The 27,189-nt window shown below is 49.8% G+C and overlaps 1 protein-coding gene across 3 annotated transcripts in view; it reads left to right on the plus strand.

The window, feature by feature from the left end:
* The first annotated feature begins 4,819 nt into the window (after positions 1-4,819).
* eif2b3 (eukaryotic translation initiation factor 2B, subunit 3 gamma) overlaps positions 4,820-27,189 on the plus strand; it is a 217,330-nt gene continuing 194,960 nt past the window's right edge. For 2 of the 3 annotated variants that reach the window (XM_072510727.1, XM_072510729.1), the window contains exons 1-2: positions 15,296-15,453; positions 16,560-16,718. In XM_072510727.1, coding sequence (XP_072366828.1) covers positions 15,393-15,453; positions 16,560-16,718 — 220 coding nt within the window. In that variant the 5' untranslated portion in view covers positions 15,296-15,392. Of the gene's footprint in view, positions 4,839-15,295; positions 15,454-16,559; positions 16,719-27,189 lie in introns of those variants that run through there. The other variant, XM_072510728.1, reaches the window with a different exon arrangement.

The following is a 27,189-nucleotide window of genomic DNA, read 5'->3' on the forward strand; positions in this document are numbered from 1 at the left end:
GAGGGACCAGCGCCCGCTGTGGCGCTTGGAGGTGGGGCTGTTGGCGGACGAGGAGGTGAGTGAGCGGGTCCGAGGAAGCATAGAGAGATACCTGGAGGCCAACGATAACGGCGAGGTCCGACTGGGGATGGTCTGGGAGGCGTTGAAGGCGGTGGTTAGGGGAGAGCTGATCTCCATTAGGGCCCACAAGGAGAGGAGGGAGCAGAGGGAGAGGGAGAGGCTGGTGGGGGAGATGGTGAGGGTAGACAGGAGGTATGCGGAGGTGCCTGAGGAGGGACTGTTGAGGGAGAGGCGTAGCCTCCTGGCCGAATTCGACCTGTTGACCACCCGGAAGGCGGAGGTGCAGTGGAGGAAGGCCCAGGGGGCGATTTATGAATATGGGGAATAGGCAAGTCGGGTGCTGGCGCATCAGCTTCGGAAGCGGGATGCAGCAAAGAGATCGGGGGAGTTAAGGATAGGGGAGGGAGTGGGGTTGGCATCAATGGGGTCTTCAGGGACTTTTATGAGGAACTGTATCGGTCCGAGCCCCCACCGGAGGAGGGAGGGATGGGCCGCTTTCTGGACCAATTGAGGTTCCCGAAGGTGGAGGAGGGACTGGTGGCAGGATTAGGGGCCCCGATTGGGCTGGAGGGATAGGGAGCATGCAGGCGGGGAAGGCACCGGGGCCGAATGGTTTCCCGGTCGAATTCTACAAAAAATATGTGAACCTGTTGGGACCGTTACTGGTTAGGACCTTCAATGAGGCAAGGGAGGGGGGGGGCCTTGCCCCCGACGATGTCCCGGGCATTGATCTCCTTGTTTCTGAAGCGGGACAAGGATCCCCTGCAGTGTGAGTCTTACAGGCCGATTTTTTTGTTAAACGTAGATGCCAAGGTGCTGGCGAAGGTCTTAGCCACGGGAATTTAGGATTGTGTGCTGCAGGTGATCCAGGAAGACCAGACGGGGTTCGTGAAGGGGATGCAGTTGAACGCGAATGTGCGGAGGCTCCTGAACGTTATTATGATGCCGGCGAGGGAGGGGGAGGCGGAGATAGTGGTGGCGATGTACGCTGAGAAGGCCTTCGATAGGGTAGAGTGGGGATACTTGTGGGAGGTGCTGAAGAGGTTCGGGTTTGGGGAGGGGTTCGTCAGGTGGGTTAGGCTGTTGTACGAGGTCCCGATGGCGAGTGTGGCCACGAACAAGAGGAGGTCTGAGTACTTTTGGTTGCATCGAGGGACGAGGCAGGGGTGTCTCCTGACCCCCTGCTCTTCGCATTGGCGATGGAACCCCTGGCTATGGCACTGAGGGAGTCGAGTAGCTGGAGGGGGTTGGTGCGGGGTGGGGAGGAGCATAGGGTGTCGCTCTATGCGGACGACTTGCTGCTATATGTGGCGGACCTGGTGGGGGGAATGCCGGAGGTAATGCGGATCCTCAGGGAGTTCGGGGATTTCTCAGGGTACAAGCTCAACATGGGGAAGAGCGAGTTGTTCGTGGTTCACCCAGGGAACCAGGAGAGGGGGATTGGCGAGCTCCCACTAAAAAGGGCGGAGAGGAGCTTCGGGTATTTGGGGGTCCAGGTGGCCAGGAGCTGGGGGACCCTGCATAGACTTAATTTCACGAGGCTAGTGGAGCAAATGGAGGAGGGGTTTAAGAGGTGGGACGCGTTGCTGCTGTCCCTGGCGGGTAGGGTGCAGTCAGTTAAGATGACGCTGCTCCCAAGGATTTTGTTCCTGTGAAATGAAAATGAAAATGAAATAAAAATCGCTTATTGTCACAAGTAGGCTTCAAATGAAGTTACTGTGAAAAGCCCCTAGTCGCCACATTCCGGCGCCTGTTCGGGGAGGCTGGTACGGGAATTGAACCGTGCTGCTGGCCTGCCTTGGTCTGCTTTCAAAGCGAGCGAATTAGCCCTGTGCTAAACAGCCCCTCTGTTCCAGTGCCGCCCCATTCTTATCCCGAAGGCCTTCTTTAGACGGATCAACAGGAGCATAACGGGGTTTGTGTGGGCGCGAGGGACTCCGAGGGTGAGAAGGGTGTTCCTGGAGCGGAGTACGGATGCGGGGGCTGGCACTGCCCAACCTCTGTGGATACTACTGGGCCGCCAATGTGGTGATGGTGCGCAAGTGGGTGATGGAGAGGGAGGGGGCTGCATGGAAGAGGCTGGAGATGGCGTCTTGTGAGGGTATGAGTCTGGAGGCGCTGGCAACGGCGCCACTGCCGCTCCCTCCAATGAGGGTATACCACGAGCCCGGTGGTGGCGGCTACCCTCAAAATCTGGGGGCAGTGGAGGCGGCACAGGGGGGAAGTGGGTGCCTCGGTGTGGACCCCAGTATGGGGGAACCACTGGTTTGTCCCAGGGAGAATAGATGGAGGGTTTTTGGGGTGGCACAGGGCAGGGATAAGAAGGTTGGGGGACCTGTTTGTGGACGGGAGGTTCGCGAGCCTGGGTGAGCTGGAGGAGAAGTATGGGCTCCCCCCGGGGAACACCTTTAGGTATCTACAGGTAAGGGCGTTTGCCAGGCGGCAAGTGGTGGAATTCGCGCTGCTGCTGCCACGCACAGTACAGGACAGGGTGCTCTCGGGGGGGTGGGTTGGAGAGGGGAAGATCTCGGCAACTTACCAGGTGATGCAGGAGGAGGAGGCCTGGGTGGTGGAGTTGAAAGGTAAGTGGGAGGAGGAGTTGGGGGAGGAGATCGAGGAGGGGACATGGGCAGATGCCCTTGGGAGGGTGAACTCTTCCTCTATGTGCACGAGGCTCAGCCTCATACAGTTTAAGATGCTGCACAGGGCACACATGACCGGAACAAGGATGAGCCGGTTTTTTGGGGGTGAGGACAGGTGTGTTTGGTGCTCAGGGAGCCCAGCAAATCCCACCCATATGTTCTGGGCAGGCGCAGCGCTGGAGGAGTTTTGGTAGGGCGTAGCAAGGACGGTGTCGAGGGTGGTAGGATCCAGGGTCAAAATGGGCTGGGGGCTCGCAATATTTGGGGTTGCAGGGGAGTCGGGAGTGCAGGAGGCGAAAGAGGCCGGTATTCTGGCCTTTGCGTCCCTGGTAGCCCGGCGAAGGATTCTTCTTCAGTGGAAGGATGCAAAGCCCCCAAGCGTGGAATCCTGGATCAACGATATGGCGGGGGGGGGGGGGGCGGCGGAGGCGGGTCATCGAGTCTGCTCTGCCATTCAATCATGGCTGATATTTTTCTCATCCCCATTCTCCTGCCTTCTCCCATGACCCCATATCCCCTTATTAACCTTTTTTAAAAAATAAAGTTAGAGTACCCAATTCATTTTCACCAATTAAGGGGAAATTTAGCGTGTCCAATCCACCAACCCCTGCACATCTTTGGGTTTTGGGGGCGAAACCCGCGCAAACAAGGGGAGAATGTGCAAACTCCACACAGACAGTGACCCAGAGCCGGGATCGAACAAGGGACCTTGGTGCCATGAGGCAGCAGTGCTAACCACTGCGCCACCAAGCTGCCCCTGGTCACCTTATTAATCAAGAACCTGTCTATCTCTGTCTTAAAGACACTCAGTGATTTGGTCGCCACAGCTTTCTGCGTCAAAGATTTCCACAGATTCACCACCCAGTTACAAAAGACATTTGACAAAGTATCACAGAGTTGACCTATTAGTGGCAGCTAGTATGAATATTAAGTGGGTAAGGAATAGAAAAAGACAGCACTGGTGAGCAGTTGCTTTTTTAGACTCGCAGGAAGTATACAGTGATATGCCACAGGATTCAATATTGGTACCACTGCTGTTTGTGACATTTATTCCAATGTTGCTCTTTTATCTGAACCACAAGATGCGAGTACATTCCTTGTATTGGACAAATGACCACACAACCAGTACATTAGCTCAATTATAGTTTATTATTAAACACAGGCTTGGTTCTGTGTGTAATAATCTACACGCGGCTACTTATTAAACTACAACTAACAACTGAAATGACCTTTCCTTAACTTCCAAGTGACCGGCTCTGTGCAGGTTCGATAAGGCCTTTATCTGGATCCTCACTTGTGGCGGCTGGAGGTCGTCAGGTTTGTCTCGGCTCTGGCTTGTCCTTCAGGTAACGATTGCGGGTCCTTGAACTTGGCTGGTTGATGTGCTACAGGTGATAGGGGCAGAGGCCGGTCCCAAAAGAGGCCGAATACTGGTAGTGCAGTTCTTCTTATCCCCTGATCTTTTGGGCGCTCCCAACTCGGTATCCAATGGATCGATAGGGTTTCGATCACCCTAATCGATTCTGGCCAATTTGGGCGGGTACCTTGATGGCTGGGTGGGTCCTAGCTGCTATTGCCCAGGGCACATATGCACTCCCAAATAGGGTAAATAGGCGCCCCTGAGTCTGCTACTACTGCTATGTTTCGATCTGTGTCCCATTGTCCTGGGGAAATGGGTGATTGACCTTTAGCAGGTGTGAGTTTCAGTTAGGTTTGGTTTCCCTCTGCACAATACACAGGGGCTGTGTACCGCCTGTGTTCCAACCTGACCACAATTCCCATTATCCTTTGCGGGTGGCCGTTTTAGATGGCCACACCAACAACAATTAATACCTGAAGGAATGAAAATCCATTATTTTAATATTTAATTTTCAATGACAGAATGGTTGACTGGCAATATTAATATTTGTAACATTATTGGGTACTTGGACTGAACTAGACAAGATTTAATTTTCTGTGCTGAGTTAATGTGTGTCTATCATGTAAATGGAACTAGTTTGTGCATTTCAATGAGCCAAACAGTGAAATGTCATTTGCGCAAAGGAGCACAACCCAGACACCAACATTTGGAGTTTTGCATTTAAATGTTTGGCAGACTTTACTTGAAGTTGCTGCAGCAGCTGCATATGTATAATGGTAAGTGGCCTCACAGTTGTCTTCACAACAAATTATGACCCCATATATTTTTCTGGGCACCTAGGTGCTAAACAGAAAACTTGGATTCAGAATTTATTGGTTGGTGTAGGAAACAGTGTGCTCTTGAAGGATTTAAATTCTGTCTGCAGCTTAAAGTAGCAGGATTCATCATTATTGTTCTTGCACTTCAGAATGACTTGCAGGTCAGGAGAACGTTCTCTGATTGGTGGTGGCACACTGGGGTTAGGATGTAAAAGAGAAAGGGGTGACGCTATGTTCCTGAGTATTGCTGGAACCCAAGAAATGTTGCCTAGAGGACCTATAAACAAAACATCCACTCAGAGTGCCAAACCTATCATTCCTTGCACAGCCTGTGAAGCCAGAAAAAGTGTTTAATGAACATAACGAGCTATAATAAGAAAAGAAAATGCTGGAAATAATCAGCAGGTGTGGCAGCATCAGTAAAGGGAGAATATGAGCCCAAACCATTACTAAAAATATTGTGATTTAGTGAAATGAAAAGTTCCAATAACCTTGAAGGACTGGACTTGGCCACAACGTTTATTTATAGTATTTTAACTGTTTCTTGCTTTGGTTTCTTTTGGAGCTGTTGGGGTGAGTTCCAGCAGGTGCTCCAGTGTGAGCTGTTGGGGTGAGCTCCAGCAGGTCCTCCTGTGTGAGCTGTTGGGGTGAGCTCCAGCAGGTACTCCTGTGTGAGCTGTTGGGAGCTCCAGCAGGTACTCCTGTGTGAGCTGTTGGGGTGAGCTCCAGCAGGTTTTCCCGTGTGAGCTGTTGGGGTGAGTTCCAGCAGGTGCTCCTGTGTGAGCTCTGGAAGGTGCTCCTGTGTGGGCTGTTGAGGTGAACTCCAGCAGGTTCCCCTGTCTGAGCTGTTGGTGTGAGCTCCAGCAGATGCTCCCGTGTGAGCAGTTGGGGTGAGCTCCAGCAGCTCCTGTGTGAGCTGTTGGGGTGAGTTCCAGCAGGTTTTCCCGGGTGAGCTCCAGCAGGTACCTCTGTGTGAGCTGTTGGGGTGAGCTCCAGCTGGTTTTCCCGCGTGAGCTGTTGGGGTGAGCTCCAGCAGCTTTTCCCGTGTGAGCTGTTGGGATGAGCTCCCGCAGCTTCTGTGTGAGCTGTTGGGGTGAGCTCCAGCTGGTTTTCCCGTGTGAGCTGTTGGGGTGAGCTCCCACAGCTTCTGTGTGAGCTGTTGGGGTGAGTTCCAGCAGGTTTTCCTGTGTGAGCTGTTGGGGTGAGCTCCCGCAGGTTTTCTTGTGTGAGCTGTTGGGGTGAGCTCCCGCAGGTTTTCTTGTGTGAGCTGTTGGGGTGAGCTCCAGCAGGTTTTCCTGTGTGAGCTGTTGGGGTGAGCTCCCGCAGGTTTTCCCATGCGGACTGTTGGTGTGAGTTCCAGCAGGTGCTCCTGTGTGAGCTGTTGGGAGCTCCAGCAGGTTCTCCTGTGTGAGCTGTTGGGGTGAGCTCCAGCAGGTTTTCCCGTGTGAGCTGTTGGGGTGAGTTCCAGCAGGTGCTCCTGTGTGAGCTCTGGAAGGTGCTCCTGTGTGAGCTGTTGGGAGCTCCAGCAGGTTCTCCTTGGTGAGCTGTTGGGGTGAGCTCCAGCAGGTTTTCCAGTGTGAGCTGTTGGGGTGAGTTCCAGCAGAAGCTCCTGTGTGAGCTTTTGGGGTGAGCTCCACAGGTGCTCCTGTGTGAGCTGTTGAGGTGAGCTCCAGCAGGTTCTCTTGTGTGAACTGTTGGGGTGAACTCCAGCAGATGCTCCTGTGTGAGCTGTTGGGGCGAGATCCAGCAAGTGCTCCTGTGTGAGCTGTTGGGGCGAGCTCCAGCAGATGCTCCTGTGTGAGCTGTTGGGGTGAGCTCCAGCAGGTGCTCCTGTGTGAGCTGTTGGGGTGAACTCCAGCAGATGCTCCTGTGTGAGCTATTGGGGAGAGCTCCAGCAGATGCTCCTGTGTGAGCTGTTGGGGTGAGCTCCCGCAGGTGCTCCTGTGTGAGCTGTTGGGGTGAGCTCCAGCAGATGCCACTGAGTGAGCTGTTGAGGTGAGCTCCAGCGGGTTTTCCCACGTGAGCTGTTGGGGTGAGCTCCAGCAGGTACCTTGGGGTGAGCTCCAGCAGGTTTTCCCGTGCGGACTGTTGGGGTGAGCTCCAGCAGGTTTTCCTGTGTGAGCTGTTGGGGTGAGCTCCAGCAGGTTTTGCCGTGCGGACTATTGGGGTGAGTTCCAGCAGATGCTCCTGTGTGAGCTCCAGAAGGTGCTCCCGTCTGAGCTGTTGGGGTGAACTCCAGCAGTTGCTCCTGTGTGAGCTGTTGGGGTGAGCTCCAGCAGGTGCTCCTGTGTGAGGTGTTGGAGTGAGCTCCAGCAGGTGCTCCTGTGTGAGGTGTTGGGGTGAGCTCCAGCAGGTGCTCCTGTGTGAGCTGTTGAGGTGAGCTCCAGCAGGTGCTCCTGTGTGAACTATTGGGGTGAGCTCCAGCAGGTTGTTCTGTGTGAGCTGTTGGGCTGAGCTCCAGCAGGTTTTCCCATGCGGGCTGTTGGGCTGAGCTCCAGTAGGTTTTCCCGTGTGAACTGTTGGGGTGAGTTCCAGCAGAAGCTCCTGTGTGAGCTTTTGGGGTGAGCTCCACAGGTGCTCCTGTGTGAGCTGTTGGGGTGAGCTCCAGCAGGTCCTCCTGTGTGAGCTGTTGGGGTGAGCTCCAGCAGGTACTCCTGTGTGAGCTGTTGGGAGCTCCAGCAGGTACTCCTGTGTGAGCTGTTGGGGTGAGCTCCAGCAGGTTTTCCCGTGTGAGCTGTTGGGGTGAGTTCCAGCAGGTGCTCCTGTGTGAGCTCTGGAAGGTGCTCCTGTGTGGGCTGTTGAGGTGAGCTCCAGCAGGTTCCCCTGTCTGAGCTGTTGGTGTGAGCTCCAGCAGATGCTCCCGTGTGAGCAGTTGGGGTGAGCTCCAGCAGCTCCTGTGTGAGCTGTTGGGGTGAGTTCCAGCAGGTTTTCCCGGGTGAGCTCCAGCAGGTACCTCTGTGTGAGCTGTTGGGGTGAGCTCCAGCTGGTTTTCCCGCGTGAGCTGTTGGGGTGAGCTCCAGCAGCTTTTCCCGTGTGAGCTGTTGGGATGAGCTCCCGCAGCTTCTGTGTGAGCTGTTGGGGTGAGCTCCAGCTGGTTTTCCCGTGTGAGCTGTTGGGGTGAGCTCCCACAGCTTCTGTGTGAGCTGTTGGGGTGAGTTCCAGCAGGTTTTCCTGTGTGAGCTGTTGGGGTGAGCTCCCGCAGGTTTTCTTGTGTGAGCTGTTGGGGTGAGCTCCCGCAGGTTTTCTTGTGTGAGCTGTTGGGGTGAGCTCCAGCAGGTTTTCCTGTGTGAGCTGTTGGGGTGAGCTCCCGCAGGTTTTCCCGTGCGGACTGTTGGTGTGAGTTCCAGCAGGTGCTCCTGTGTGAGCTGTTGGGAGCTCCAGCAGGTTCTCCTGTGTGAGCTGTTGGGGTGAGCTCCAGCAGGTTTTCCCGTGTGAGCTGTTGGGGTGAGTTCCAGCAGGTGCTCCTGTGTGAGCTCTGGAAGGTGCTCCTGTGTGAGCTGTTGGGAGCTCCAGCAGGTTCTCCTTGGTGAGCTGTTGGGGTGAGCTCCAGCAGGTTTTCCAGTGTGAGCTGTTGGGGTGAGTTCCAGCAGAAGCTCCTGTGTGAGCTTTTGGGGTGAGCTCCACAGGTGCTCCTGTGTGAGCTGTTGAGGTGAGCTCCAGCAGGTTCTCTTGTGTGAACTGTTGGGGTGAACTCCAGCAGATGCTCCTGTGTGAGCTGTTGGGGCGAGATCCAGCAAGTGCTCCTGTGTGAGCTGTTGGGGCGAGCTCCAGCAGATGCTCCTGTGTGAGCTGTTGGGGCGAGCTCCAGCAGGTGCTCCTGTGTGAGCTGTTGGGGTGAACTCCAGCAGATGCTCCTGTGTGAGCTGTTGGGGTGAGCTCCAGCAGATGCTCCTGTGTGAGCTGTTGGGGTGAGCTCCCGCAGGTGCTCCTGTGTGAGCTGTTGGGGTGAGCTCCAGCAGATGCCACTGAGTGAGCTGTTGAGGTGAGCTCCAGCGGGTTTTCCCACGTGAGCTGTTGGGGTGAGCTCCAGCAGGTACCTTGGGGTGAGCTCCAGCAGGTTTTCCCGTGCGGACTGTTGGGGTGAGCTCCAGCAGGTTTTCCTGTGTGAGCTGTTGGGGTGAGCTCCAGCAGGTTTTGCCGTGCGGACTATTGGGGTGAGTTCCAGCAGATGCTCCTGTGTGAGCTCCAGAAGGTGCTCCCGTCTGAGCTGTTGGGGTGAACTCCAGCAGTTGCTCCTGTGTGAGCTGTTGGGGTGAGCTCCAGCAGGTGCTCCTGTGTGAGGTGTTGGAGTGAGCTCCAGCAGGTGCTCCTGTGTGAGGTGTTGGGGTGAGCTCCAGCAGGTGCTCCTGTGTGAGCTGTTGAGGTGAGCTCCAGCAGGTGCTCCTGTGTGAACTATTGGGGTGAGCTCCAGCAGGTTGTTCTGTGTGAGCTGTTGGGCTGAGCTCCAGCAGGTTTTCCCATGCGGGCTGTTGGGCTGAGCTCCAGTAGGTTTTCCCGTGTGAACTGTTGGGGTGAGTTCCAGCAGAAGCTCCTGTGTGAGCTTTTGGGGTGAGCTCCACAGGTGCTCCTGTGTGAGCTGTTGGGGTGAGCTCCAGCAGGTTCTCCTGTGTGAACTGTTGGGGTGAACTCCAGCAGATGCTCCTGTGTGAGCTGTTGGGGCGAGCTCCAGCAGGTGCTCCTGTGTGAGCTGTTGGGGCGAGCTCCAGCAGGTGCTCCTGTGTGAGCTGTTGGGGTGAACTCCACCAGATGCTCCTGTGTGAGCTGTTGGGGGGAGCTCCAGCAGATGCTCCTGTGTGAGCTGTTGGGGTGAGCTCCAGCAGATGCCACTGAGTGAGCTGTTGAGGCGAGCTCCAGTGGGTTTTCCCACGTGAGCTGTTGGGGTGAGCTCCAGCAGGTACCTCTGTGTGAGCTTTTGGGGTGAGCTCCAGCAGGTTTTCCCGTGCGGACTGTTGTGGTGAGCTCCAGCAGGTTTTCCTGTGTGAGCTGTTGGGGTGAGCTCCAGCAGGTTTTTCCACGTGAGCTGTTGGGGTGAGCTCCAGCAGGTACCTCTGTGTGAGCTGTTGGGGTGAGCTCCAGCAGGTTTTCCCGTGCGGACTGTTGGGGTGAGTTCCAGCAGATGCTCCTGTGTGAGCTCCAGAAGGTGCTCCCGTGTGAGCTGTTGGGGTGAACTCCAGCAGAAGCTCCTGTGTGAGGTGTTGGGGTGAGCTCCAGCAGGTGCTCCTGTGTGAGCTGTTGGGGTGAACTCCAGCAGGTACCTCTGTGTGAGCTATTGGGGTGAGCTCCAGCAGGTTTTCCCGTGCGGACTGTTGGGGTGAGTTCCAGCAGATGCTCCTGTGTGAGCTCCAGAAGGTGCTCCCGTGTGAGCTGTTGGGGTGAACTCCAGCAGAAGCTCCTGTGTGAGGTGTTGGGGTGAGCTCCAGCAGGTGCTCCTGTGTGAGGTGTTGGGGTGAGCTCCAGCAGGTGCTCCTGTGTGAGGTGTTGGGGTGAGCTCCAGCAGGTGCTCCTGTGTGAGCTGTTGGGGTGAGCTCCAGCAGGTGCTCCTGTGTGAGGTGTTGGGGTGAGCTCCAGCAGGTGCTCCTGTGTGAGGTGTTGGGGTGGGCTCCAGCAGGTGCTCCTGTGTGAGCTGTTGAGGTGAGCTCCAGCAGGTTGTTCTGTGTGAGCTTTTGGGGTGAGCTCCAGCAGGTTTTCCCATGCGGGCTGTTGGGGTGAGCACCAGCAGGTTTTCCCATGCGAGCTGCTGGGGTGAGCTCCAGTAGGTTTTCCCGTGTGAACTGTTGGGGTGAGCTCCAGCAGAAGCTCCTGTGTGAGCCTTTGGGGTGAGCTCCACAGGTGCTCCTGTGTGAGCTGTTGGGGTGAGCTCCAGCAGGTGCTCCTGTGTGAACTGTTGGGGTGAGCTCCCACATGTTTTCCTGAGCGGGCTGTTAGGGTGAACTCCAGCAGGTTTTCCCGTGTGAGCTGTTGGGATGAGCTCCAGCAGGTTCTCCTGTAGGAGCTGTTGGGATGAGCTCCAGCAGGTTCTCCTGTAGGAGCTGTTGGGGTGAGCTCCAGCAGGTTTTCCCGTGTGAGCTGTTGGGATGAGCTCCAGCAGGTTCTCCTGTGGGAGCTGCTGCGGTGAGCTCCCGCAGGTGCTCCTGTGTGAGCTGTTGGGGTGAGCTCCAGAATGTGCTCCTGTGTGAGCTGTTGGGGTGAGCTCCAGCAGGTACTCCTGTGTGAGCTGTTGGGAGCTCCAGCAGGTTCTCCTTGGTGAGCTGTTGGGGTGAGCTCCAGCAGGTGCTCCTGTGTGAGCTGTCGGGGTGAACTTCAGCAGGTTTTCGCGTGTGAGCTGTTGGTGTGAGCTTCAGCAGATGCTCCTGTGTGAAGTGTTGGGGTGAGCTCCCGCAGGTTTTCCCATGCGAGCTGGTGGGGTGAACTCCAGCATGTTTTCCCGTGTGAGCTGTTGGGATGAGCTCCAGCAGGTTCTCCTGTGGGCTGTTGGTGTGAGCTCCAGCAGGTTCTCCTGTGGGAGCTGCTGGGGTGAGCTGCCGCAGGTGCTCCTGTGAGAGCTGTTGGGGTGAGCTCCCGCAGGTGCTCCTGTGTGAGCTGTTGGGAGCTCCAGCAGGTTATCCTTGGTGAGCTATTGGGGTGAGCTCCCGCAGGTGCTCCTGTGTGAACTATTGGGATGAGCTCCCGCAGGTGCTTCTGTGTGAGCTATTGGGGTGAGCTCCCGCAGGTGCTCCTGTGTGAGCTGTTGGGGTGAGCTTCCGCAGGTGCTCCTGTGTGAGCTGTTGGGGTGAGCTCCCGCAGGTGCTCCTGTGTGAACTATTGGGATGAGCTCCCGCAGGTGCTCCTGTGTGAGCTGTTGGGTGAGCTCCCGCAGGTGCTCCTGTGTGAGCTGTTGGGGTGAGCTCCCGCAGGTGCTCCTGTGTGAGCTGTTGGGGTGAGCTCCAGAATGTGCTCCTGTGTGAGCTGTTGGGGTGAGCTCCAGCAGGTACACCTGTGTGAGCTGTTGGGAGCTCCAGCAGGTTCTCCTTGGTGAGCTGTTGGGGTGAGCTCCAGCAGGTGCTCCTGTGTGAGCTGTCGGGGTGAACTTCAGCAGGTTTTCGCGTGTGAGCTGTTGGTGTGAGCTTCAGCAGATGCTCCTGTGTGAACTGTTGGGGTGAGTTCCAGCAGAATCTCCTGTGTGAGCTTTTGGGGTGAGCTCCACAGGTGCTCCTGTGTGAGCTGTTGGGGTGAGCTCCAGCAGGTTCTCCTGTGTGAACTGTTGGGGTGAACTCCAGCAGATGCTCCTGTGTGAGCTGTTGGGGCGAGCTCCAGCAGGTGCTCCTGTGTGAGCTGTTGGGGCGAACTCCAGCAGATGCTCCTGTGTGAGCTGTTGGGGCGAGCTCCAGCAGGTGCTCCTGTGTGAGCTGTTGGGGTGAACTCCAGCAGATGCTCCTGTGTGAGCTGTTGGGGGGAGCTCCAGCAGATGCTCCTGTGTGAGCTGTTGGGGTGAGCTCCAGCAGATGCCACTGAGTGAGCTGTTGAGGCGAGCTCCAGTGGGTTTTCCCACGTGAGCTGTTGGGGTGAGCTCCAGCAGGTACCTCTGTGTTAGCTTTTGGGGTGAGCTCCAGCAGGTTTTCCCGTGCGGACTGTTGGGGTGAGCTCCAGCAGGTTTTCCTGTGTGAGCTGTTGGGGTGAGCTCCAGCAGGTTTTTCCACGTGAGCTGTTGGGGTGAGCTCCTGCAGGTACCTCTGTGTGAGCTGTTGGGGTGAGCTCCAGCAGGTTTTCCCGTGCGGACTGTTGGGGTGAGTTCCAGCAGATGCTCCTGTGTGAGCTCCAGAAGGTGCTCCCGTCTGAGCTGTTGGGGTGAACTCCAGCAGAAGCTCCTGTGTGAGGTGTTGGGGTGAGCTCCAGCAGGTGCTCCTGTGTGAGGTGTTGGGGTGAGCTCCAGCAGGTGCTCCTGTGTGAGGTGTTGGGGTGGGCTCCAGCAGGTGCTCCTGTGTGAGCTGTTGAGGTGAGCTCCAGCAGGTTGTTCTGTGTGAGCTTTTGGGGTGAGCTCCAGCAGGTTTTCCCATGCGGGCTGTTGGGGTGAGCACCAGCAGGTTTTCCCATGCGAGCTGCTGGGGTGAGCTCCAGTAGGTTTTCCCGTGTGAACTGTTGGGGTGAGCTCCAGCAGAAGCTCCTGTGTGAGCCTTTGGGGTGAGCTCCACAGGTGCTCCTGTGTGAACTGTTGGGGTGAGCTCCAGCAGAAGCTCCTGTGTGAGCCTTTGGGGTGAGCTCCAGCAGGTGCTCCTGTGTGAACTGTTGGGGTGAGCTCCCACAGGTTTTCCTGAGCGGGCTGTTAGGGTGAACTCCAGCAGGTTTTCCCGTGTGAGCTGTTGGGATGAGCTCCAGCAGGTTCTCCTGTAGGAGCTGTTGGGATGAGCTCCAGCAGGTTCTCCTGTAGGAGCTGTTGGGGTGAGCTCCAGCAGGTTTTCCCGTGTGAGCTGTTGGGATGAGCTCCAGCAGGTTCTCCTGTGGGAGCTGCTGCGGTGAGCTCCCGCAGGTGCTCCTGTGTGAGCTGTTGGGGTGAGCTCCAGAATGTGCTCCTGTGTGAGCTGTTGGGGTGAGCTCCAGCAGGTACTCCTGTGTGAGCTGTTGGGAGCTCCAGCAGGTTCTCCTTGGTGAGCTGTTGGGGTGAGCTCCAGCAGGTGCTCCTGTGTGAGCTGTCGGGGTGAACTTCAGCAGGTTTTCGCGTGTGAGCTGTTGGTGTGAGCTTCAGCAGATGCTCCTGTGTGAAGTGTTGGGGTGAGCTCCCGCAGGTTTTCCCATGCGAGCTGGTGGGGTGAACTCCAGCATGTTTTCCCGTGTGAGCTGTTGGGATGAGCTCCAGCAGGTTCTCCTGTGGGCTGTTGGTGTGAGCTCCAGCAGGTTCTCCTGTGGGAGCTGCTGGGGTGAGCTGCCGCAGGTGCTCCTGTGAGAGCTGTTGGGGTGAGCTGCCGCAGGTGCTCCTGTGTGAGCTGTTGGGAGCTCCAGCAGGTTATCCTTGGTGAGCTATTGGGGTGAGCTCCCGCAGGTGCTCCTGTGTGAACTATTGGGATGAGCTCCCGCAGGTGCTCCTGTGTGAGCTATTGGGGTGAGCTCCCGCAGGTGCTCCTGTGTGAGCTGTTGGGGTGAGCTCCCGCAGGTGCTCCTGTGTGAACTATTGGGATGAGCTCCCGCAGGTGCTCCTGTGTGAGCTGTTGCGTGAGCTCCCGCAGGTGCTCCTGTGTGAGCTGTTGGGGTGAGCTCCCGCAGGTGCTCCTGTGTGAGCTGTTGGGGTGAGCTCCAGAATGTGCTCCTGTGTGAGCTGTTGGGGTGAGCACCAGCAGGTACTCCTGTGTGAGCTGTTGGGAGCTCCAGCAGGTTCTCCTTGGTGAGCTGTTGGGGTGAGCTCCAGCAGGTGCTCCTGTGTGAGCTGTCGGGGTGAACTTCAGCAGGTTTTCGCGTGTGAGCTGTTGGTGTGAGCTTCAGCAGATGCTCCTGTGTGAAGTGTTGGGGTGAGCTCCCGCAGGTTTTCCCATGCGAGCTGGTGGGGTGAACTCCAGCATGTTTTCCCGTGTGAGCTGTTGGGATGAGCTCCAGCAGGTTCTCCTGTGGGCTGTTGGTGTGAGCTCCAGCAGGTTCTCCTGTGGGAGCTGCTGGGGTGAGCTGCCGCAGGTGCTCCTGTGAGAGCTGTTGGGGTGAGCTGCCGCAGGTGCTCCTGTGTGAGCTGTTGGGAGCTCCAGCAGGTTATCCTTGGTGAGCTATTGGGGTGAGCTCCCGCAGGTGCTCCTGTGTGAACTATTGGGATGAGCTCCCGCAGGTGCTCCTGTGTGAGCTATTGGGGTGAGCTCCCGCAGGTGCTCCTGTGTGAGCTGTTGGGGTGAGCTCCCGCAGGTGCTCCTGTGTGAACTATTGGGATGAGCTCCCGCAGGTGCTCCTGTGTGAGCTGTTGGGTGAGCTCCCGCAGGTGCTCCTGTGTGAGCTGTTGGGGTGAGCTCCCGCAGGTGCTCCTGTGTGAGCTGTTGGGTGAGCTCCCGCAGGTGCTCCTGTGTGAGCTGTTGGGGTGAGCTCCAGCAGGTGCTCCTGTGTGAGCTGTTGGGGTGAGCTCCCGCAGGTGCTCCTGGGTGAGCTCCAGCAGGTGCTCCTGTGTGAGCTGTTGGGGTGAGCTCCCGCAGGTGCTCCTGTGTGAGCTGTTGGGGTGAGCTCCCGCAGGTGCTCCTGTGTGAGCTGTTGGGGTGAGCTCCCGCAGGTGCTCCTGTGTGAGCTGTTGGGGTGAGCTCCAGCAGGTGCTCCTGTGTGAGCTGTTGGGGTGAGCTCCCGCAGGTGCTCCTGTGTGAGCTGTTGGGGTGAGCTCCCGCAGGTGCTCCTGTGTGAGCTGTTGGGGTGAGCTCCAGCAGGTTCTCCTGTGGGAGAGACTCTGGGTATCTCGGAACCTTGTTCAGCAGGAAGGGTTTCGAAGCGGACACTATTTACCCGAACACCGAGCGCACACTACGTTTGCTGCGCAGTGACAGCAACTGTTTTGAAACTGATTCACAATTTGAACAAGAAATGAATTACGTTGAATCACCATCCCGGTTCACTGCACCACCCCCGGGAGCAGAGCGAGAAGGTAAAGCGCTCCTCGGGGTGGGCAGGGTGCAATCGAGTGACTGCTGTAGAGGGAGGGACCTGAGCCCCGGGGGTAATGGAGGCCACTCACACCAGAGAAATGAAGGTGTTGAAAGTGGAAATAATTATTGGGGGTGATTAGGTTTGAGACGAGGGAAGTTGTGGAGGTAGAATTAAGCACCTTTGGATGATGTTGGGGTCTGTTAGGTCCTGTGGTTCCCAGAAGTTCGAAATAATCACACTTTTGGACAAAGATATATTGGAGCTGATATCTCAGGTCTCACCATGTGCTATGTGGACTGATGCATCGCTCCATACCTGACCATGGTGAGCGATGTTGCACACTGACTATGCACGAATACATGCGCAGAACAATAAATTTAGAATCATAGAATCGCTACAGTACAGAAGGAGGCCATTCGGCCCATCGAGTCTGCACCGACCCTCCGAAAGAGCACCCCCTGTCGATTATTCTTTTTTGTCTACTATCTACATCCTGTGTACATTCCTTTGGCTGCAAAAAAACACAGTACATGTGACAATCCATCAAATCCCACTAAGCCCAGGCCTCCACCCTATCCCTGTAATCCACTAACCCCACCTAATATATTTGGACATTAAGGGGCAATTGATCATGGCCAATCCACCTGACCTGCGTATCTTTGGGCCTTGGGTGAAAACCGGAGCACCCAGAGGAAGCCCATGCAGACGCGGAGAGAACATGCAAACTCCACACAGTGACCCAAGGCTGGAATTGAACCTGTCCCTGATGCTGTGAGGCAACAGTGCTAGCCACTGTCACCTAACTCTTTACTAATAATATAACATGGGGCATGAATTTCAGCAATAGGTTGAACGAGATGCCAAAGTTTTACAAGTCTTGCTTTTAAATCAGAGTGAGGTCTGATGAAAGGGTGGAGTTAGTGGCTCATGTCAATTGTCTTCATGATTTATTTGCACACTCTTATTGCACCATTCCCAATCAGATTTTTCACCTTTATAATGAGACACAGCATTGACTCCTACATTGAATGCCTCAATTTCAAAACTGTATAACACTTTTAGTACATTAAAATCTGATATGTTAATCAAATATGTATGTTATAGAAAACCTTAAAATGGAGTTCCAGGCAGTGTTGATGGCAGCTGGTGGGGGTTCCCGCATGATGGATCTGACTTCCAATATTCCAAAGCCCCTCCTACTGGTTGGAAACAAGCCATTGATATGGTACCCTCTAAATCTTATGGAAAGACTTGGGTTTGAAGGTAAGCACTGAAATCTACACTTAAAGGGACAGCAACAAGGCGTGCTAAACCATGTATAAAGACAAAATAACTTGCTTCTCTCCATCAGTATCACACTTGCAATCCTCCTTTGGATTCTTCCTGCCTATTAATTTTTTATTGGAGCAGATCCATGAGTGATACCAGTGAATAGTAATTCTCCTGATTTGCATCTGCTCCATCAAAATGGAGCAGTTGTGTTGAGCGACTAACTGTTAAATCATGGTTATCTGACAGTTGACTTTTGAAGAGGGCTTGCACCTGAAATGTCAACTTGAATAAAAGCATACATTAAAAGCAAAATATTGCAGATGCTGAAAATCTGAACTAAAAACAAAATGCTGTAAAAATTCAGGTTTGGAGAGAGAAACAGAGTTAACGGTTCGAGTTTTTAAAATTCAATCCGTCTGACTCTTCAGAGCTGAAGAGCGGGAGAAATGTCATGAATTTAATAATGCTTAAGAGGGGATGGAACAGGTGGAACAAAGTAGAATAACAAGGATAAAGCTAAGAAATATTTTAGGCACAAGACAAAGTAAGTGTTGTAGTGTTAAGGACTAAAGAAGGTGCTGATAGTGGCATAAAGGTATGATAGCAGAATGTGTTCACAGGAGAACAAAGGGCAGCACTCTGAAAGCACAATGGAAGAATAATTGAGAGACGGTCTTGTAGGAGAGGAGGGGGATGCGTTGGGAAAAGGAATTTGGATTAAAAAATTAAACAATCGAAACGTTCTATTTCTTTCTCCATGGATGCTGCCAGACCTGCTGAGTTTACCAGCATTTTGTGTTTTTATGTCAACTACTCTGTTCTCCACTAAATAAATCAGTATTGAACAGCAAAAGAGCAAAAGTACCTGCATTTTACAGAAGTGCAACTAATAAAGAACAAAATCTTAAATAAGAACAAAGGAAATATATAAACTTGTGTCCACTGCACACTCTTAATTTTTGTGGTGCCCACCGGTCAAAGTATATTAAAATCCTACAATTAACCAATCTTAAATCTGCTTCACTTTTGAGAAAAAAAACAGATTTACTCAACATGAAACATTTACAACACTATGATCGTTCCTTTACAAATTATAGAATACCATTGTTACAAGCATTATTAACTTGTCATTTTATTCTGCCAGTGCACAATCCTTTCCTGTTCGCACTTCATCACTCTAATCTCTAACGTGCACACCTCATTACTGAATTCTTTCTGAAACTTTTCAACATTTTCTTTTGTGAATCAGTCGCCACCACAATATCATTGCTGCCAACTACCTACCAACCTTTCCAAGCCCAGCTGTTTATTCTTCTTTCCTCCACTAACATTCTGTACCTTTGGCGTAACTACCAAACCTTCCATCTCCAATTGTCAGATTCAACGTTACACTTTTCAAATAATGACAGGAACCGACATACAAATGCTACATCTTATTAAAGACAAACTTTCTAAGCGTTGATTATCCTCTCAGTTAGAAATACAGTTCTTAGGGCAGCATGGTGGTGCAGTGGTTAGCATTGCTGCCTCATGTCGCTGAGGTCACAGTTTCGATCCCGGCTCTGGGTCACTGTCCGTGTGGAGTTTGCACATTCTCCCCATGTTTGCGTGGGTTTTGTGCCCACAACCCAAAGATGTGCAGGATAGGTGGATTGGCCACACTAAATTGCCCCTTAATTGGAAAAACATGAATTGGGTACTCTACATTTATAAAACAAAAGAAATACAGTTCTTGTGGTGTTTCTATGGCTTGCCTTGAAGTTTACTATTTCTCAGTTTTCAGCACCTGACATTGCTTATTGTGAAGTAGGAGTGGTACTGGGAGTTGAGGGTGCATTAGCCTTTACAAATCAAAGCATGATTGATCAGAAGGCAGTTGTGGGATAATTTTCCCACAGCTATTAAAGACATACTCGAGTATAAAATCTGTATGATCTTACAGTTTGCCTTAGATGAGATATCTCCATGTCTGATTTTATAGATTGTAATTTCAACAGTTTGCAGATTTATTTAAAAAAAAGTAAAAACTTGTCTTCTATATTACTTTTTACAACCAATTTAGTATTTAAAAAAAAAAATAACTAAAAGAGAAAATGCAGGAAAATCTCAGCAGGTCTGGCAGCATCTGTAGGGAGTGAAAAAAGGTAACATTTCGAGCCCAAATTACCCTTTGTCAAAGTTTTTCTTTGGTGACTTATCATGTGGGAAATGTGACAGCTCATTTGCACTTCATAAACTCTCACAAAGCAACCATGATCAAATAATCTGTCTTTTGTGATGGCAGTTGAGGGATAATATTGGCCAGGACACTCTTTTTCAAAATAATGCATGAGCTATTTTATATTCCCCTAAGCAAGAAAGTGGGGCCTCGGTTTAGCATCTCATTGGAAAGGCAGCATCTCTGACAGTGCAATGCTCTCACCTTCTGAGTTGCGTTTATATAATGCCTTTCATGGCCATTAGATGTCACAAAGTGCTTTCTAACCAATGAAGTATTTCTGAAGTGTAGTCACTGTTGTAATGTAGGAAACACGGTAGTCAAATTGCACACAGCAAAATCCCACAAACAGCAATGTGATGATGACCAGATAATCTGTTTTAGTGATGTTAATTCTCGGAGAAATATTGGCCAGGACAACTCCCGTGTTCTTCAAAATAATGCCATGGGATCATTTACGTTCACCCAAGCAGGCTGAATGGAGTCTGGATTTAACTTCTCATTTGAAAGTGCCTAACTGCTCCTGCACTGGATTGCCAGCATTGAGTTTTGTGCTGAAACCCTGGAATGGGGCTTGAACCAGAAACTTGTAACTTAGAGCTGACAGTGCTACCAGCTGTGCTACAGCTTACATCAACATCAGCATGTTTGTGATACAAATTTAAATGGCAAACAAAAGATTCAGAAACACGGATATGTTGCATGTACTCAAAAAATGCACAGCCTCGACCATCGGGACATTGAATAAAGCTCTGATAATTAATATAAAATCAGACAAAATCGTATCCTTTGCGTTTGTTCGCTGAATCTGCAGCGTTTGACTCATTAATTCATTTTTGAGTGTTTTTATAATTTTCAAAAATACCTCAACCATTCTCAAGTCGTGTTCCTTTAATATTGGTGGTCTCTTGCTGTCAAGCGTGATACTGCCTAATAACACCCTAAATTGTTAGGCTGATATTGTATGGTAAAATGCAAGCAGACAAGTCTACCGGCATTATTTTTTATTCTACAAGCCAGAAGTTCATGATGACACAGGTTTTAACAGTCTGTTACACACAAGCCTTTTTTTAAAAAGAAGAAAATGAAGTTGGCTTTGCTCAGAGAATGGGGTGGGGGGTGGAGTTCAATGAGACAGGAGTGTTGTAAATCACGTTAGAGTGCAGTAACATTCAATTGATGTGTACATACTCTATGCTGGGACCGAGGCTGTACTGTAGAGAATTTGCTGCTTGTTAGCATTTAATCAAGGTTGTTATTGTACAGCATTATTCTAAAAGTATTTTACATTTTCCCTTTTTATTTGCAAGTAGTTTTACAGAGGTGGTTTTAATAGTATAGACATTTTTCTTTATCAGTCACATGCTGTAAAATTACACGTCTGCGTGGTTAATACTTTGCGTTCAAACAAATTATGTCCAGAATTGCATTTTTCTGAAGTCAAAATGACCTTTACAAGGAAAGAATTGGAAATTAGGTTAGACCTGATTAAGTCCATCCTTCAGCAAAATTTGCTGTCAAAGGGCATTTCAGCATCATAAACCTACATGAGAGTTCTCTAACGTGGACTTGGAACAGTACCTCCCATGGATGAAACCACACAAAACAGAGAACATTTTTATCCTGAGCCAATTTTCTTCCATGGAATAACTTTTTTTTGGTAATTGCACGCAGAGCTCCCTCAGCATTGCCCACAGTGAGTCAGTACTTGCGTTGTTATAATGGGGACTGCTGGAATGTGGGATTGGGGAGGGGTGCACATCACCATTGGACGAATTTAGAATTTTTGAAATGAATCTCCGTGAAGTCAATGCTTTTGAATGTATTTTAACTTGTTATGGAATGTACTGTTGGTTCTACTGTATTTACATAAATACAGAAGTCTCTACAATGGTTGGTTTTGATCCAGTGATAAATAAGAATGCCACTGGTGCATGTGGAATATATTGCAAAATATAAAAACTTGTTCAAATATCATCCACACTTGTTAGTTTTTGCACAACCTGGCTGTCATATTTGCGTATAAAGTAACTACCCTTCCAATGTAATTCATTGGAAGGGAGGTGCTTAACAGCATTCCCCAAGAATGTGAAAGGTGCAATATACCTGCAAGTTTGTTTGTTTTTCTTGTTTTCATCTAAATTTGTTTGTGCTGTAAATGAATTTGCTAACTGCACTCAAGAGGGAAGTGGTAAATAGTGCAGTACCATTGTTCCTTCCAAGCTAGCTTCAGAAAACAAAGGGGTCATAGCTTCTGGTCCCTGGATCATCGGAAACGACCCAAGACGCACATCAGGACTCTGTAGAAGTCCTGAATTGCTGACCTCCTTAGGAATTGCCCAGGAAATTTCAACTGCCGATGGCTGTTCCCTTGCTCCTTGCGATTCTCTGCAAAAATCTTCAACTCTAAGCTAGATTTACAGACTTCACACAGTTGCGATTTACTGACTTGGATAGTTACCCAAATACTAGTTTGAGAAATATTAGTGTAACTCTTGGGTAACTACAGAACTGACGCCCCAATCCCATCCCTTCACTCACACTGACCCCTGAAACCTCCACTGCTGCCTCCCTGACCTTTTGGCTATCCTCTGAACTCCCTAACTAGTCACCCCCCAACCAACTCTTCTGACCACCCCAACTAACATGACTACTTCCCACCCCCACCCCCCACCTGACCTGATTGGCATTCACAATCCGACTACCCCCTAGCCACGTCACCCATCTGACACCCTAACCATCTTAACCAATTGCTAACGTTCACCATAATATTCATGCTGGACATTTACATTTGCCTTATGTCAGCCAGTGCTGTAAAAGGAGGCGTGCCCAGTTTGCCCCGTCACAGTACCCCACTGCGATGGTGTTCTCCGATGGAATGTATACTCTCCATTTCAGGAGAAGCCGGGCTCGGAAATGCTGGCCAGAAATGCGGAGCTGCATCGGGCACAAGAAAGTACGGTCAGAGTGGCAATGCACCGTTGGTTGCCGCTTTGTGGAAAATCCAGATCATGGCATAGTTCTTGCTTTGCTTTTTGATGTTTATGCAAATTCCAATAACCGATTCTAAAGGTTGCTTCCCTAACAATTAACAGCACTCATCCCTTTGAAATAGAGTTCAGCCAGTACTTGGAGCTTAGAACAATCTAGGCTAAGCATACTCTGTCAATGTCGGAACTGCAAGCCATAAGCAAAAATACAGGGAGCTAAAATCTGCTGATGCTTTTCGGCTGAGCATGACAGCATTCGCAATTCTTTAAAAAATCCAAGCTAAGCCTTCTCACTTAAATCTCCAATTATTTTTAAAAATAAATTATTTTTGTTTCCAATTCAGGGGCAATTTAGCGTGGTCAATTCACCTACCTGAAATGAAATGAAAATCGCTTATTGGCACAAGTAGGTTTCAAATGAAGTTACTGTGAAAAGCCCCTAGTCGCCACATTCCGGCGCCTGTTTGGGGAGGCTGTTACGGGAATTGACCCTAGTCGCCACATTCCGGCGCCTGTTTGGGGAGGCTGTTACGGGAATTGAACCGTGCTGCTGGCCTGCCTTGGTCTGCTTTCAAAGCCAGCGATTTAGCCCTGTGCTAAACAACACCTGCACATCTTTTTGACTTGTGGCGGTGAGACCCATGCAGACACGGGGAGAATGTGCAAACTCCACATGACAGTGACCTGGGGCCAGGATCGAACCCGGGGCCTTGGTGCCATGAGGCAGCAGTGCTAACCACTATGCATGCCACCATGCTACCCCAAGTCTCCAATTCTAAACATTCTTTCAAGCATTTCGGACACAACGCCCTGGTGTTTATTAAACTTTTTAAAATGCCTGTTATACATTGTGAACCTTATTTTCATTATTTAGTTGCCAACGTAGCTTTGAATTCATGATGGCAATTTTGAAAATGTAATTGCTATTTTCCAAATTCTGATTGGTGTAAGCAGGTCATCCTGCTGCCCTTGCACATTCTCCACCAGCTTGGGCTCATGTTCCAGGACTCTCTTAGGAATTCTACTCAGCAGAAATATGTTCCAGTCACAAATTCTCTGGCTTCTCTGCAGGTGGGTTTACACCACAACATTTGTAATTATAAGGGTTTAGGCCTTCTCTGATGGAATTATCAAGTGCTCCTCTGACTCTCTGGAACTTCTTCCAAGGCCGGTGACCAGCCCACTCTCATGACCAGCCCATTCTACAGACATCGTCCATCTACTCTGCTTTTCAAAATAACTTTCTTGGGATTTAATTTAGGTTTAATGTTTTTTGCAGAAAGTGGTGATGGTGGAGTGGGGGTCTATCATAACCCATATGGGACTTACGAAGTGTCAATGATTAAACTCACTGTGAGCCTCACTGATATGAGTTCCTCGTTAAAAGGGAAAGGAAACTGTAAACCATGTTGATGTAAACTTCTGTATAAAGTCGGCCAGTTTGTGTACCAACACAGAGGAGAGACCCAGCTAGGATCTTTTGTGCCGTGTAAATAATAGTTATTTTAATAATACTTCATTCATTTCTACAACTCAGTGTGGACTCCTTTCGTTGTCTACTAAAGAGTCCAAGTGTTATGTCCCCCTTAGTGTTTTTCTTTGTCCACTGCAACTCGATAAATAAATACCACAGATTGATAAATAGATCTACACTGTAAACATCGGCAGTAGGCCTCTATATGCCATGGCACACTATTTTAATATGTTGCTAGTTGATGCCATTGGCATTGCAACAAGAAATTACTCTCTATCTTTGTCCTCTCAGGAACTTTCAGTTGGTGGATAAAGGAATGAGGGGCCAGCATGTACAAACAATAATTGAAATATATTTTTCCTGGGATAAACATAATGTACCTCAAGATCCACAGTTCATCATTATGGTATGGGGGGGAGAATCAGATATTTGGTACTCTTCCTACCATCCCCCATTAAGCTATAGGCATGTAGGGATAATGAAGAGGAGGATGCAACACTCTTGGAAGTAAGAAAAAGTCCTTGCTTATTTAAATATGAAACTTAGCTTTTTTCTGACTAAACCTTGCAATGAATTCTGCTGATTGTTTTCAAATTATTTGAAAAATGAAACTCCAATCCTATTTCAGTATGATGGAAAAGTCACTCCTAGATTCACTAAGAGAGTCCTACCAATTTCTACTTTGAAACTCTTCAGAATATATAGTTCAGGCTGTGACATCTTGGGATTTGAGTACAGTGTTATCATTTCAGGTCAGTGACTTTTCAGCTGATCCTCTTCTGAGTTCATTGGCCGGCAAAGTTGGCTGTTTCTCTCCACAGATGCTGCCTAACATACGTTTTTCCAGCATTTAAAATTTTTTAATTTCATATTCCCAGCTTCTATTGCTTAAATTAGAAACTTAGTTGATAGTTATCACTTTGGAAAGAAAGTTAAACCTTGAGCTTTTTGAAAGAAAGAGGATGAGGCCTACCAAGTAATACTGTTAACTGAATGACCTCAAGACGTGAAATAAATTTTATGGCTTTACGAATATTGTGAAATATATCATTATACTTAAAACCTTCTCTTTAACATTAGAAATTTCAATTATTGAGTGAAAAAAGTACAAATTTCTGATTTGGGAGTCCAAAGAATTTTGAATGAATATTTTGAATGATTTGGTTCATTTTTTCCCTTTATTCGTTGGTCATCTTTTGACACTTCATCAATCCCCGATCTGTTGTTGCTTTATACTTTGGGTGTCAGAATTCTGTGGGGCCTACCCTCCACTAAAAAAAGCATCTGAACTTAATACAGTGAAGTGGTGCTGAGTCAAACTGGGATGACACAAAGTTCCCGTTATGTCAAAGTCATCAACCATTTCTGTCGGCAGCAGAGCAAATCCCATAGACCTATGCCCATGATGAGTCAACATTCCACATTGGTAGCTTCAGATTAGCCCAACCTGTCTCAGCTTGGCATATGACCATACCAACCAATCGGAGCAGAGTTAAACTGCACAAGACATGAAATCATGGCACGCCATCATTTGAAAAGTAGTGCAAAGCTCGCAAATTTGTAACCGACGCACAGCCTGTGAGAAAGTTGAAAGTGTTTATTGATCAGAGGGTGATTGGGTTCAAACAGCTTATGACTGCACAAAACGTTGAAAGCGAGGAGGAGAATCATAGGGGAAGGGAATCATAGGAGAGGAGAAGGGTGAGGCCAACCAACCCGATGATGAGGCGGGGGGATGGCATGGAAATATATGCGGAAATGGCGACGCTGTATGATGCATGACAGACCTGACAGATGTTGCAATCATAGATGCAATATATTCAACCAAGGAAGCTGATGACCCTAAGACTCTGATGAATGCGCGCCCAAGCAGAAATAAATTACAGATATTTTTCAGAGCTAACTCCTGACATTTTTCAATGCAGTGGCCCAGCTCTTTTACAAGGTCAGGCCATTGTAGGGTGTGAACAAATTGAATAAAGACGTTTTCACACTTTTACTACTTTACTGTGTTTTCTTTTGAATCTGTTGTTTTTGACAGACTTGTGTTTGTAGGCATATCGGGTTACATAGAGATGCATTCATGTGGGAATGGGGCCTCCTCGGTTATCACGAAACTCTGCTTAACACAAATTTGTGGGTGGATCTCCTGGCATTCGACTCATCAAGATTTTACTGTACATCAAAGAAGTTGTTGCTTGAAAAGCTCCTGCCTCAGGCCCATGTCTGACTTATTCATTGCAGCTGCAAAGGTTCAACCAAAGTCTGTTCTTGGTCAAGGTAGTCTCTGATGTGGAGGCTGTCATTGATTTATCTCTTCCTCTCCTTTCCGTGGGTTTGTACACCATGGGTGAACCAGCCTGCTGTAAACCCGAACAGTATCGCACCTTCCATTGTGGTTTGACCGTAATTCCCTTGTTTTAAAACATTTCAGTTTTGTAAATTTCCATGTTAGGTAACTAAAATTCCTGCTCTTGAAATGAACAGGCTCTTTTGTTTTTGACAGCTACGGTGATCTTACTACCAGATCAGCACTTTTACTTCATGTCTATGTTACATTAGTTCTGAAAACACAATATTTAAGTTTAGGACTCTGTTAATGACTTGGGTGGTAAAACCAAGATTTAATTGAGACATACAAGCTAGAAGATACCAGTACGGTTCCTGTTCTGTGCTGAGTTAACTGATCTCAGCCAGGATTACATTGGAGCTAGTACAAATTACTTCAATGCCTTTGGATTAGTGAGCAAAGATATCTTCCAGAGTTTCTGTTCCTGATCATTACTGATTGCAGCCTGTTGAGCAATGCGAATGAATGGGAAATGGATGAGGATGGAATTGGTTTAGACATGCTGCTCCAGGCTTGGCCTTTTGCCTGTTTTCACCATGTAGGCTTGCATATAAAATTGGCCAGTTGCGTGATGTTACAGACCAGCTCCAACTTTAAGGAGAGCAATAACTTTACAGTTCTTTTAAACCTTGAATTTTATCTGTCATCACAATAGGAAAAATTAGCACATTAAATTGAACTTTGGCATTCTACATTGGCAAAATCAGGATATTTTGAGTTTCTCTCATTCAAGTAAATCTGTTTATGAGCATAGGACAGCCAAGTACGCAGCAGAATGCATTTAATATAGCGTGATATTGTTTAGCTGGTTGCAGTCAAATGGATAATGTTAACCTTAATTCTATACATATTCCAGCATAATTTGTAATCGAGGGTAGTAAGTTGGGTAGTGGTAATGTCGCTGGACTAGCAATCCAGAGACCGAGTTACTGCTCTGGGGACAACACTGGTTTAATAATAATCTTTATTATTGTCACAAGTAGGCTTACAGTAACACTGCAATGAAGTTACTGTGAAAATCCCTTAGTCGCCACACTCCAATCCCTCCATGGCAGCTGGTGGAATTTCAATTCAATGAATACATCTTGAATTTAAACTAGTCTCAGCAACGATGACCATGACAACTATCATTGATTTTTGTAAAAAATCAATCTGGTTTACTAATGTCCTTTAGGGAAGGAAATCTGGCACTCATGTGGCAGTCTGGCCTTGTCCGCCCACAACAATGTGGTTGACTCTTAATTGCCCTATGAAATAGCATTGCAAGCCACTCAGTTCAGGGGCAATTAGGAATGGACATCAAATACTAGCCTATCCTGTGACATCCACATCCCAGGAAAGAAGAAAATAAACTATGCCTGGATGAACTCTAAGGCAATATATGATTTCTTGAACTATTCACTTCTTGTCTAAACAAATTATTTATGTCA

Source organism: Scyliorhinus torazame, chromosome 7 (assembly GCF_047496885.1).
Source record: "Scyliorhinus torazame isolate Kashiwa2021f chromosome 7, sScyTor2.1, whole genome shotgun sequence".
Taxonomy (NCBI): domain Eukaryota; kingdom Metazoa; phylum Chordata; class Chondrichthyes; order Carcharhiniformes; family Scyliorhinidae; genus Scyliorhinus; species Scyliorhinus torazame.